Source organism: Lipotes vexillifer, unplaced genomic scaffold (genome assembly GCF_000442215.2).
Source record: "Lipotes vexillifer unplaced genomic scaffold, Lipotes_vexillifer_v1.1 scaffold1011, whole genome shotgun sequence".
NCBI lineage: Eukaryota > Metazoa > Chordata > Mammalia > Artiodactyla > Lipotidae > Lipotes > Lipotes vexillifer.
In genome coordinates, this window is record NW_006787698.1 from 5,455,265 (window position 1) to 5,468,117 (window position 12,853).

General features: G+C 54.7%; 2 protein-coding genes across 2 annotated transcripts; one reads left to right on the forward strand and one right to left on the reverse strand.

The window, feature by feature from the left end:
* The first annotated feature begins 4,929 nt into the window (after positions 1–4,929).
* Positions 4,930–6,309, forward strand: SWSAP1 (SWIM-type zinc finger 7 associated protein 1). Its single transcript, XM_007460700.1, has 2 exons — positions 4,930–5,178; positions 5,806–6,309. Exons 1-2 carry the CDS (start codon positions 4,930–4,932, stop codon positions 6,307–6,309), a joined length of 753 nt encoding a protein of 250 aa, XP_007460762.1.
* A 1,269-nt stretch (positions 6,310–7,578) lies between these two features.
* EPOR (erythropoietin receptor) lies at positions 7,579–12,704 on the reverse strand. Its single transcript, XM_007460701.1, has 8 exons — positions 12,447–12,704; positions 11,452–11,587; positions 10,898–11,076; positions 10,664–10,821; positions 10,030–10,183; positions 9,859–9,946; positions 8,473–8,560; positions 7,579–8,379 (listed from the first exon to the last, which is right to left on the reverse strand). Exons 1-8 carry the CDS (start codon positions 12,559–12,561, stop codon positions 7,768–7,770), a joined length of 1,530 nt encoding a protein of 509 aa, XP_007460763.1. The 5' UTR covers positions 12,562–12,704; the 3' UTR covers positions 7,579–7,767.
* Positions 12,705–12,853: the final 149 nt, after the last annotated feature.

Here is a 12,853-nt window from a genome sequence, read left to right on the forward strand (position 1 = left end):
ATCTCCCCCCACTACACATGCTGTGGCTCTCAGGGACTTCAAACAGGCCATTCAGGGTACGGAGTCATCCAGAAACCTGGAAAGGGGAGTCTGCTTTCCTTTCTTTCTCGTTTATTCATCCATCCATCCATTTATTCATTCAGCAAACACTATGGAGCATCCCCGCTCCGAGTGCCAGGTGCTGTTTAGCTAGGCACAGGGGCTGCAGCAGTGAGCAGAACAGACACAAAATCCTGCCCTCATGGAGCTCACTTTCTAACACCTGAGAGACAATAAACAAGATAAATAAGCTATACACAAAACCACAATTCCAAATTTCAAGGTCTGGAAACCAAAATTTGTTTCTCATCTGTGGCAAAACTTGACCTGAACTGACATAGGATATTATAGCTTTTCTTTATTTAACTTTATGTGACTATTCTTACGTCTTGCTGCAGATAAAGTGTTCGACTTAGAATGTTCTCCCAGGTCCAGCTAGTGGTGTTATTCAGTGCATAGTATTTACGCCGTAGTACCTTTCGAAAATCTGGAAAATTCTGAATTCTAAACTGTAGGATCAAGGATTTAGGTCAGGGATTGAGATCGCTGATATGTTAGATTGATAAGTGACAGAGAAAACTCAAGCTAGAGAAGACAATGGGACAACTCTGGGATGGGGACACAGCTTGCAATTTAAAGAGGGTGGTCAGGGAAGTTCTTTCTGAGGAGTTGGCACTGGAGATGAGGTGTGAAGGAGGGAGGGAAGGAAGCCATGCAAGTATCCACAGTGTGGAGCGGGGGGAGCGTTCCAGGCAGAGGGAACAACAAGAATGAAGGCCCTGAAGTGGCAACGTGCCGGCTGTGTTCGGGGAACAGTGAGGACACCTGTGCGGTTGGAACTGAGTAAGCGACAGGGAGACGGAGTGGGAGGAGGTGGTGGGATGGATTGAGGGCTGCAGGGAATGAGATGGACGCATGAGAGGGCTGCAGGCAGAGGAGGAACAGAATCATGGAGCCCCATGCTTCACCGCCCAGAGCTTCTATTTCCAGGGCTTGCACCCCTGAGGCCCGTGGTCCCTCCAGACGCACAGCTGCCTCCACGCGGGCAGGAAAGAAGCAAAACTTCAGCACAATGGACAGCGCCCTACCGCAACCCGGTTGGCGCTGTCCGTGGTTCTGATGTTAAGCGGAGGCCAAGAAAGGGTAAAGGCGGGGCTGCCAGACACAAAGAAGTGTCTGGGTCCGCTAGAGAGGTTGGAGACAGCAGTCCTGGCCTTGCACACACCCCCATCCCAGGGTGGATAATTTTAGGTAGAAAATTCAGACTAAGGGACTTCCCTGGTGGTCCAGTGGGTAAGACTCCATGCTCCCAATGCAGGGAGGTCGGGTTCGATCCCTGGTTGGGGAACTAGATCCTGCAGGCATGCTGCAACTAAGAAGTCCACATGCCGCAACTAAAGATCCCACATGCCACAACGAAGATCCCGCGTGCTGCAACTAACACCCAGTACAGCCAAAATAAATAAATAAATAAACATTTTAAAAAAGAGAGAAAGAAAGAAAATCCAGACTAAGATGTTCTTTCTTATTCAAAAGGCTTCTTGGGGGCTTCCCCGGTGGTCCAGTGGTTAATACTCCGTGCTTCCACTGCAGGGGGCGCGGGTTCAAGCCCTGGTCCGGGAAGATCCCACATGCCGCGGAGCAACTAAGCCCGTGTGCCACAACTACTGAGCCTGTGCTTTAGAGCCCGCGAGCCACAAGTACTGAGCCCGTGTGCCACAACTACTGAAGCCCGCGCAACTAGAGCCCATGCTCTGCAACAAGAGAAGCCACCACAATGAGAAGCCTGCGAAATGCAACGAAGTAGTCCCCGCTCGCCGCAACTAGAGAAAGCCCGTGTGCAGCAACGAAGACCCAATGCAGCCAAAAATAAATAAATAAATTTATTTTAAAAATCCTCTAATTAAAAAAAAAAAAGGCTTCTCAACATGCCCCAGTAAGTCTCACAGCCTCTCAAGCTCAACTCCATCAAAACTGAGCTCCGGGCTTCCCTGGTGGCTCACTGGTTAAGAATCCACCTGCCAGTGCAGGGGACATGTGTTCAAGCCCTGGTCCAGGAAGATCCCACACGCCGCGGAGCAACTAAGCCCGTTCACCACAACTACGGAGCCTGTACTCTAGAGCCCACGCGCTGCAACTACTGACCCCACGTGCCTAGAGCCCATGCTCTGCAACAAGAGAAGCCACTGCAGTGAGAACCCCACTCTCTGCAACAAAGAGTGGCTGCTGCTCGCCGAAGCTAGAGAAAGCCCGCGCACAGCAAAGAAGATCCAATGCAGCCAAAAATAAATAAATAAATTTATTAAAAAACTGAGCTCTGACTTATAATGTAAGTTAGACCATGACCCTCCTGTGCTCAAACCCTCTGTTGGCTCTTCATGGCACTCTATGTAAAAACCAAAGTTCTCCCAGTGCCCCCAGGCCTTTGCACTTGAAGATGCCTCCACCTGGAATGCTCTTCCCCTACATAGCTACACAGTTCCCTCTCTCAACTCCTTCAAGCCTTTCCTCAAGTATTACCTTCTCAGGGAGGCCTGCCCCTACCACCCTATTCAAAATTGCAAAAACCAAGCAATTGGCCCTTCCCTTCCCTGTGCAAACATTTTTTCTTTTTTTGCACACACTTATCATCTGCCCATAGACTATTTAAACTCTTCATTACCTCCTCCCTCGCTAGGATGTCAGTTCCACCAGGACAGAGATTTTGTTGTCTGTTCACCGCTGAACACCTGTGCCTCCTAGGCCAGGGCCGGGCACACAGTAGGTGCTCAATAAGTGTTTGCTAAATGAATGAACTAATCACTTGAGGATGCTGATAAACCAGGGAGGAACACAGACTGACCCTGAGCTCTCCACGTCCCTGTTCCGTCACCCTGCGGTCCTGCCTCCTCCAGGGAGCCCCTCTAAGGTAAGAGTCCTTCTGTCGGACATGAAGATGGGATCCTGAGAAGGGAGGGAAAGAAGTACCGTGTGCATGAGAGATACACCTAATGTCTGCATCTCTGCCAATATACTCACTCAGCTACATTTAGGAGCACCTACTCTGCGCCAGGTACTGTTTCCAGTAGTGAAAGAAAGAGGGACCCTACCCTGGTAGAGCTGACATACTAGTGGGGAGAGAAGCAATAAAATAAATACATAAGGTTAGAAGTGATAAGTTATTTGAAGAGAAATAAAGATGAATAAGCAATTAAAGGGTGAAGGGTGTGTGACTTTACACAAGTGGTCAGGGAAAGCCTAAGTAGGTGATATTTGAGCAGAGATCTGAATGGAATGAAAACAATTAGGGATAGATATCTGGGAGCTGAGTGCTCTAGGCAATGGAACAGCAAGTGCAAAGGACTTGAAATGGGGCTGTGTTGGGCATACTCCCATGTATATTACTGTGTGGAACTGTGTGATACGGGTGTCACTACTGGGTGATTGTGTATTTAGAGTGTTGCAAAGTGAGGTGAACCATGGGGCTGAGGTTGTGCATTTGACAGGGGAATGTAACAGCATGCCTCGTGTGTGTGTGTGTGGTGACAATGGTATGGTTGTATCAGAGTGTGTTTTTGTATGCGTGCAAGGGAAAGGGTGTGGGGGCATGAATGTGGGAAAGAGGGTGTATGGGATGCGTTGTGTCAGGATAGGACATGGCTGTGAGCATGTGAGTGATGGGGATTCTGGAAGTGAAATATATGCAGGGATGCCGTGTGTGTGTGTGTGTGTGTGTGTGTGTGTGTGTGTGTGTGTGTCTATGTATTTGGAGAGGGATGTGGGGGTACCCAGCTTTGTGAGTGGGTGTATTGGGGGATGTTGTGGAGCTGTGTTCTGGCCCCAGAGGGAGAGAGAAAGCCCTGGAAATCTCAGTTCGGCTCTGCCCCTGGGTCTCCTGGCAACAGCACCACTTTGAAGTTACCAGGAGACAGAGTTGCTAGGGCAACAGGGGCGTGAGTGGCAGCTCTGGGGAGAAGTCTGGGTGAAGAGACCCAACCAGTGATCACGTGATCATTCACCTTGTTCCTCCTTCTCTCCCAGTTTCTCATCAGTTCTACCTTCCTTTCTTCATTCATTCCTTTAGCGAACCTGTACTGAGAATCTGCAATGCCCTAGGCACTGACTGGGCACTGGAGATACCGAAGTGAACGTGACAAACAACGTCGTGCTGTGGCTCTCCCTCAGACTCCCAGCCCCTTCATCTTTGCCTCTTCTCTCCTGGCCCTTTTTTTATTCTATGGTCCTGCCTCCCATTGTACCCCGAGCAGGACTCCAGAAGCCCCCAGGCCAACGAGGAGGCCAGCTGAGACTCTTCTTCTTAGAGACCCTCAAAGACAGCTGCTTTGCTGTCTGACGGATGTTTTGCACACGAATGTCCTCAAGCCTGCAGCCCCCCCCCCCATTTGTGCAAGTACTCAGGTACAGAGAGAGACACAAGCACATAGCTCCTCCATCTCTCCCCTTCTTCATTGTCACTGGGTAACATCAGCAGAAACACACACATGCGCATCACAATATTCCTCTGAGATACCATGTGCTCCATTTTACAGGTGAGCAAACTGAGGCTAGGAGACTTTAAGTAATGTGTCAGTGATTAGGGCCTACTCCCTCCAACTCTCAACCCTTGTATTGTCTGATTAGCTTATTAGCTCAGAATAATAGTATTCATGCTGCTTCCGCCAGCGGACTCACCCAGGGAAGGGCCTTATCTCTCTCAAAGGCCTCCATTCCTTCCTCAGACTAGGTTATTTGCCCCTTCACCGGGGGAGGAGCTAGGAAACGTCGATCTAGCTTTGATGAACAGATCATTGGACCAATGGAGAAGCTAAGTGCACTGTAACCAATGCGACCCCGCCCTGGGCGGGATCAAGGGCAGGAACGGGCCGCCGATTGGACAGAGGTACGCTGCGAATGGCGGAGACGCTGAGGCGGGTGCTAAACTTGGGCAGCGCGGCTGGCCCCGGAGAGGAGAACACAGCTGAGGCCGAGCCGCCTTTGCTGCTGCTCGGCGGTCACGGCTCTGGAAAGACAGCGCTGCTATTTGCGGCGGCCCTGGAGGCGGCAGGGGAAGGCCGAGGCCCCGTCCTCTTCCTGACTCGGAGGCCTCTGCAACGCCTGCCTCGCGGGATTGGAGCTGCGCTCGAACCCTTGCGGTTACAGGTGGGGCGGAGCGGGACCAGAGGCGGACCAGCCAGTAACGAGGCGGATGGAGGATTGAGTGACAGGCAGAGACAGACCAATGGCGGAGACGAAGGGAGGGCAAGCCGGAGCAGCCATTATGGGACGGAGTCTGGAACGAGCTGGGGGTGGGACTACGCGGAGCTTTGTTAAGATTGACTGAGAAGCCGTCCAATGAGGGGGCGGAATTAGCAAAGGGTGGTGCCCAAAGACGAGTCAGGGGCGAGTAGGGGGCGGGGCTAAACATGGGTCGGGTCTGGACTAGAGTTTCTGGGCCGCAGGAGTCAATGCAGGGGTCGGACGTTATGGGCAGGTTTTCCGTGGAAAGATTGCCCTAGAGATTTGACAAAACGATATACCTTGTTCTTAACTAATACCGGGAAGTGATGAGTGCAGAATTAGAAAAACAAAAAGTAAAACGGGGGCGGGGGGCGGGCGTGGCGAACGGAAGAATATTCGATCACTCTGAGCTAGCTGCTCCACTCTGGAATCAGCGGTCTGGGGAGTGAGAACCACGTCCAGGAAAGTATGCAAGGAAGCAGGGCTGCTATAGCTGAGAGCCTGGCTTCCTGTGATGAATCTGACCGTTTCCTTTTTTCCTCTCTCTAGAAGATCCGCTTCCAGTACCCACCCTCAACCTGTGAGCTCCTCCGGCTCCTGTGCTCTGCCCATGAGACCCGGGGGCCAGCCCCCTCCCTCCTGCTGCTCGATGGCCTGGAGGAGTACCTAGCAGAAGACCCCGGGTCCCAGGAAGCCGCCTACCTGGCCGCCCTGCTTCTGGACACAGCTGCCCACTTCAGCCACCGGGCTGGGTCTGGCCGGGGCTGTGGGCTCATTGTGGCCCTCCAGACCCAGGAGGAGGGAGACAGTGCGACTGCCCTGCAGTTGGCACTGCTTCAGAGGTATTTCCCTGCCCAGTGCTGGCTGCAGCCCGATGCACCAGGCCCAGGACAGCACTGCCTCCGAGCCTGCCTGGAGCCAGGTGGGCTGGGTGCCAGGGCAGAGTGGCGGGTGACTTTCCGACAAGATGGAGAGATGACAGTCACCCCGTGGCCCACGCAGGCTGGTGACACCAGCTTGCACAAGGGTTCAAGCTCTGGAGGCCAACCTTGAGGTTTGGAGTGTGACAACCTCTCTATGCTTCAGTTTCCATGGCTGGAATACCTACCTCAGGGACAGATGCAAATTCAGAGACCTAAAGATTATAAAGTGCTGTTTCTCTCCTAAATATAGCATTATCTTGTACATATTGTCAACATATTGTTTAACTTCGCTGTTTTGAACTTTGTAAAGAGTTTCATGATAAATGTAATCTGAGACTTCCTTCTTCTCCCGCTCAACATTGTTACTAAGACTCGGCTGTGGGACTTCCCTGGCGGTCCAGTGGTTAAAACTCCATGCTTCCAGTGCATGGGACACGGGTTTGATCCCTGGTCTGCGAACTAAGATCCCACATGCCATGCAGCGCAGCCAAAATACAAAAAACATTCGGCCACATTTTTTCATTCATTCCATTTTCCATACTTTGTATAATTCCTTGGGTGACTATACCCCAATTTACTCATCAGATTGACTTATTTACTGCTATTAACACTCTTGTACACATATCCTGGTTCATGTGTGTGAGGGTTTTTAGGGTACATACCTAGAAGTGGCATTGCTGGAGTAGAAGGTATGCATATGTTCAGGTTTCCTAGGTTATGTCAAACTATTTAAAAGTGGTTAAACCAGAACTCCCACTGAGCCACTTGATGACATTTGGTGTCATCAGAGTGCTGTCTTAGGACAGAGCCTGATTCAGAATAAAGCCCTAGGAATGAATGTTATTGGTATTATTATTAGTGGCAGAGACTAGCTAGCAGCTCATTAAACAGCTTTTCTCTCTTGGGTGCACAGCTAAACTACATTTCCCAGCTGTCCATGGTTCTTGCTAGGGTCACATGACCATTTCTGCCGGGTAGAATTTGTGAAGAAGAGAGGGTGCCCACCTCTAGGCTAGGTCCCTAAAGGCCACAGAATCTTCTGCCGTCTCTCTCTTGTTGGCTGGCAGGATGCAGAGGATCCATCTAAAGACCCCAGGGTAGCCCTGGGGGATGGTAAACTTACAGTCTGGGCTTCTGACTCATCCCAGGGATAGCTGCCCACCTGTTTGAATTGAGAAATGAGAGAGAAAATAGTTAATGTGTTAAGCCACTCAGTTTCAGGGCAGCTTTGTTAGGGCAGCTAGCATAACATACTAACTAATTCATTTTATTATTATTATTCAGATTGCCAGGTCAGAATTTCAGACTGAACTCAAGGCCTTTTACTGTTTCTCCTATGGCCTGGGCCCAGGGAAAAGATGGGGCTTACAGGTATTTATAGAAGTCATGACAGAAAACTTATATATATTTATATATCTACACAAAAGACTGTACATTTAAAATTACTGCAAGGTTGTGACTTTCTGACCAGGATGAATTGAGCAGAAAGCCAAGGTCAGCAGGCCTCACTGACCCTGCCGGATAAATCTTGGGCCTGGAGTAGCACTTGAGGTCATTCTGGGTCCCCGTGCATCTGAGGGCTGGAGTCCTAGGAGCAGGCCACGTAGCTCGGGGGTGAAGGCTCGGAGGCTGGGATAAGGCTGTTCTCATAAGGGTTGGAGTAGGGGCCATTGGATGAGCCCCTCTGGGCTTCCTGGGAACCCCCATAGCTGTAGTCATTTGAGATGCCAGAGTCAGACACCACGAGGTACAGGTACTTTAGGTGGGGTGGGGTAGGGGGCAACTCAGGGGGAAGTGCCCTCGGGCGCAAGAGCTGGGAGCTGGGATCCAGGATGGTGTACTCAAAGCTGGCAGCCGAGGCCCCCTCTGACACAGGCTTCAGGGCCAAAGCGGATGAGCAGGAGAATGCTTCTGAGGCTTCATCCATGGCTGCTATGTCCAAATTGCCACCAGGCTGTGGGAGGTCCTCGCTGGGTGGGCTCCGGGGCAGCAAGCACTTGTCCAGCACCAGGTAGCTGTCTTGGGCATGCTCGCTGCCCACCGGCTCCAACAGGGGCCCCTCATCATCTGCCCCCGACTCCACTGCCTGTGTCACCTCCCAGCAGCGCTCAGAGAGGACCTCCAGGGAGGCAGGTGGGTCCTCTGTGAAGGGGGTGCAGGGGCTCCACCACAGACAGCCATCAGTTTGGTACAGCCACAGCTGGGGAAATAGCAGCACCCTGCTCAGAGACTGGGGATTTGGCCACAGGAGCAGGGAAACCCCAGGCCCTGAGGGGACAGCCAGGTGACCTACCTGGAAGTTACCCTTGTGGGTGGTGAAGAGGCCCTCAAACTCGCTCTCGGGGCTTGGGATGCCAGGCCATATCTTCTGCTTCAGAGTCCTAGTGAAGCCAAAAGAAACGAATACCTGGGCGTGTGTCACTGAACATTCACCAGCACCCCCTCAGCACCAGTCACAGGGCAAAGATACTCCTAGCCCCTTGTGATCATGACGAAGGCATAGGAGTGTGTGGGGCTGAGGAACAGGGGCTCGCCCAAAGCATCTGCCAGGCTCTACAGAAGGGCAACTGGAACAAAGTTTTGAAGGATGCATAGGAGTTCAATATGCTCCCTCTAAAACCCACCCAGTCTTGTCTGAAGGTCCATTATGTTACTTCCCTCCTCACTCCTTTCCATAGTTCCCCAATGCATTCAGAATAAAATCCCGATTCCCCCCCCCACAGCCCTGCAGAAGACCCTGCATGGTCTGACCTCTGTCACCTCCTTCATCTCACCATCCACCACTTACCCCCTTACACACTCTTCTCTAGCCATACAGCTCTTCTTGCAGCTACTTCAATGTTCCAAGCTCATTCCCACCGCAGGGCCTTTGCACTTGCTGGTTTTTCTCCCTGCTTTTCATGTGGCTGCCTCCTACCAGACTTCAGGTTTCTGCTCTGATGTCACCTCCCCGAGGCCTTTCCTGACTATCCTGTCATGGCCCCATCCCCATTTATTTCTGTGATATCACTCATCACAATTTATAATCAAATATATGTTGATTCCCTTATTTGTTGTGTGACTCAGCTGTGAGATCCACAAGGTCAGGGATACGTCTGGTTTGTTGTACACTTTCTCCCCAGTGCCTAGCACAGAGCTGGCATTCAGTATGTGTTTTCCAACCAAGTAAATGAACAGGGCCTTGAAAGACAACTAGGAGATTGCTTGGCAAACATGGCAAGAAGGACATTCCTGGCAGAAGGAACAGTATGTGCCAAGCCTTGGGTGTGTGAAAACACATGGTTTGTACTTGGAATTACAAAAACCTCAGGATGGCTGGTCATATAGTAAAGCATCTAAGGAGCTTGACAACAGGGGTGGGAGGCACTTGGGGTTAAATCGTTTCAGTAAGCCCATCTGGTTGATTTTACAGAAGTTGATGAAATTGGGGAAAAGTACAAAGGAATCCAAGAAGGGGCAGCCACTGAGGTAGGAGGAAAACCAGGTGAAAGTAGGCCCAAGAGCAGAGAATTTTAAGTAAGAGTCTGCGTCTGACCTGGCTTGCATCCCAGTCCTGCCACTGACTCCTCATTTTGTGACCCTGGGCAAGTGCCTGCCCCTCTTTGAGCCTAGGTTCCCACAGGGAAAGGAGAACGTTGGTGGGGAGGAATCTGAGCCAGGTGCCGAGTGGGGCGCTCACCGGCGGTGGGAGAGCAGGGTTAGCACGGCCAGCAGCAGCAGAATGAGCACGAGGACGAGGGAGAGCGTCAGGATGAGGGGGTCCAAGTCTGGGGAGCAGGGAGGAGGTCAGGGCGGTGAGCTTGCCCCATGCTCCGCCCAGCCCCTTCTACACCCCTGCCTGGGGCCTCACCACTAGCCGTCAGCAGCGACACAGGCTCGGACCAGGCGCTCCAGAAGCCACCGAAGCTCGGCTCGGCCATACGCGCGCGTACCTTGAAGGTGTAGCGCGTTCCGCCCCGCAGGTTGCTCAGCACGCACTCAGTGCGGCCGTCGAGGATCTCCACCTGGAGGCGGGGCCCAGGTGAGAGGTGTCGCCAATAGGGGCGGGGCGGGCAAAGGATGGCATGTGAGGGTGGGCCCTGAGGGACCGAGCCAATCAGAGAAAGGAAGAACCGAGCCCAAGCATGGGGAGGCGGGCAATGAAAGCAGGAGGCGGGACCCAGGAAGGGTCGGGGCCAATCAAGATGGGGCCCCAGGTAGAAGAGGGCGGGCTCGGGCTATTTGCGGGGCCAGAGCACAGAGGGGGCGGGCCCTGAAGAAGTCTAGGGTTTGGGACAAGGGTTAATTTAAGTGTGATTGAGTCCAGGTGGGCTGGGGAAAGGGGACATTGGGAAAGGGGACAAGTCGGTGGACGTAGAGCTGTCTTGGGCGGGAGGTGGAGGGGCGAGGCCATGGGGGCGGGGTCGTGGTGACCGTCTGGGTGGGACCTAGAGGGCCTGTCAACTCTGGAGCCCTTGGGGCTAGGCCGTAGGAGCGAGCCTCACCCTCTGCGCGCCACCAGCGGCGTTCTCTGCCGAGATGTTCATCTCATAGCGAATGAGCCTTGCCATGGGTGCCCCGGGCGGTGGGAGCCAGCGCAGAACCACATGGCCGCCCTCGTCTGCCCGCCGCGCCAGCAGCCCAGCGGGAGGGTCTAGGAGCACTGTGGAGAGGGGTTGCTCAGGTGGGCGGAGACTGGGACTCCCTCCCGACCACTCTCCCGTTCCCAGCGCTCTTACCCACTTCGTTGATATGGATGATACGGCGGTAGCGTGAAGAGCCCGAGGAGGCCGCAGTGACGCGCAGCTCTAGGGGCACGAAGCTCGACGTGTCGGCTGTAGGCAGCGAGCACCAGAAACGCACCAAGCCGCGGGTGGTGGGCGCCTGATGCAGGCGGCACGGCTTCCACGGCTCACCCCTGTTCGCCCAGGAACCAGCGAGGGTAGGGAGCAAGTTGGGAGGCATTGCCGGGACCGAGGGTGCGTTCTGGACACTACCACCAGGGGGCGTCCCAGCCCCGACGTACGCGACGCATTAGTCCTGCTTTGGTGCGGTGTTGTCCCAGCCCTGAAGTTTGGGGTCGCACTCCAGCAGTGATCACGGGAGTGTTCCAGCCCCGACCACTAGGCAGCGTGTCAGCCCTGACCCCGTGGGCTTCCCAGTAGTGACTACCAGCGGAGGTGCCATCCGGCCCCCGGCACCAGGAGTCCCAAGGTGCGAGCTCCGGGGAGCGCTGCTCGGCCCGCCCGCCCCCTCCACCTGTGGGGCGCTCCACTTGCCCCGTCGGACTCACTCGAGCTGGTAGGAGAAGCTGTAGTTGTCCGGACCGACCCCGGCGCTTGCCACTTCCTCCCAGAAACACACCAAATCCTCCAACCTCTCGGTGAAGCACAGAAACTCTTCAGGCTCACGGGCTGTCATCAGGGCCGCTGGGGATGGGGGCCAGGGGAGGGGGTCAGAAGACCCGAGCCCCGTCCTCTGGCCACAGCATCCTCCCCTCCCTCCTGCCGCCTGTGCGGACCGATAAGAAAAATGCCCCGCCCCTCTGTCTACCCCAGCGGGGCCCTTCGAGGGGTCTGCAGAAGTGCTGCCCCCCGAACTCCCATGCGTAGGTTGCATGTCTTATTGTCTCCCCACACACGCCTGCCCACCCCGCGACCGGCTGAGCTGAGCGCAGCATTCAAGGCCTCCGCCTCCCGCTGCCGGCCCCGCCCCAGCCCAGGACGTGCGTGAGGGTGAGTGAGTGTGTGCAGGAGGCGGGGTCCCCTATCAGCCCCGGCAGGCTCCCGGCTGCCCGATAGCGCCAACCGTGCCCCCCGCCCCCGCTCCCTCAACCCCACGGACCCAGGGATATGGCTGGCGCCCGCATGCAAACAGTGTTTATAGACGCCTGCGGCCCGGCCCCTCTGACTCGGACCCTGGTTTTAGCCTCCCTCCCCCACTGGAGGGTCGGCTAGGTCCCCTCCCCTTGGGGACTCTAGACTACAGGGCCTAGAACCAGCACCACCCCTGCCCCATTTAGTGTTTAGCATGTGTCAGACTCCTTGAGAAGATAAAACAGGACTCTTACGCCCCTCTCTAGCTTCTCCCGCAGACGCAGTCTGGGGATACAGACCCGCAGTATGCCATATCAGGTCCCAGTCTAGGGTTCAGACACCAGCTGGGGCTCCAGGACACAGAATCGGGTTCAGAACCTGGCATAGCCCCCAGGACCCAGGCTGGAAGTTCAGGCCCCAGCATTGTCCTCCAGGACCTAGTGCGGGGGTCCACACTCAGCTCCACCCTTACCTTTCCTTTCAAACTTGGGATCCGGTGGGTTGGGTGGGGGAGCCCAGGTTGCCCCAGCGAGTAGGAGACAGAGGAAGCCAACTCCAGGCCAGAGGGGTGCCCCAAGATGATACATGATGCAGCCCCTGCCACGGGAGGCCCAGGGCTCCTGCCACCCCCCCTTCCTCTGCCCCAGGCACAGTCCACAGCTGGGTCAGCAGCTGCCTCCGCCGGACACAGCTGACCAGGCCTTCCCGGCCAGGCGCCTCCAAGTGGCAGCTCCCCCGAGGGGGCGGGACCAGCAGGCAGCCTGGGCTGAGATAAGAGGGAGGCAGCCGCCCTGCCGGGTCTGGCTAGAGAGGGCAGAGGCCCTCCAGGGTCTGGGGGCCCCTTGGGGGGTGGGGTGGGGGGGTGGCGGGAGCAGCTCT

Coding starts and splice junctions, on each gene's coding strand:
- EPOR (XM_007460701.1), bottom strand. CDS start 12,561: ATGTATCATCTTGGGGCACCCCTCTGGCCTGGAGTTGGCTTCCTCTGT. Junction 11,588..12,446: donor TCCCAAGTTTGAAAGGAAAG/GTAAGGGTGGAG, acceptor CCCCATCCCCAG/CGGCCCTGATGACAGCCCGT. Junction 8,561..9,858: donor ACCCTGCTCTCCCACCGCCG/GTGAGCGCCCCA, acceptor TGGCTTCACTAG/GACTCTGAAGCAGAAGATAT.
- SWSAP1 (XM_007460700.1), top strand. CDS start 4,930: ATGGCGGAGACGCTGAGGCGGGTGCTAAACTTGGGCAGCGCGGCTGGC. Junction 5,179..5,805: donor TCGAACCCTTGCGGTTACAG/GTGGGGCGGAGC, acceptor TCCTCTCTCTAG/AAGATCCGCTTCCAGTACCC.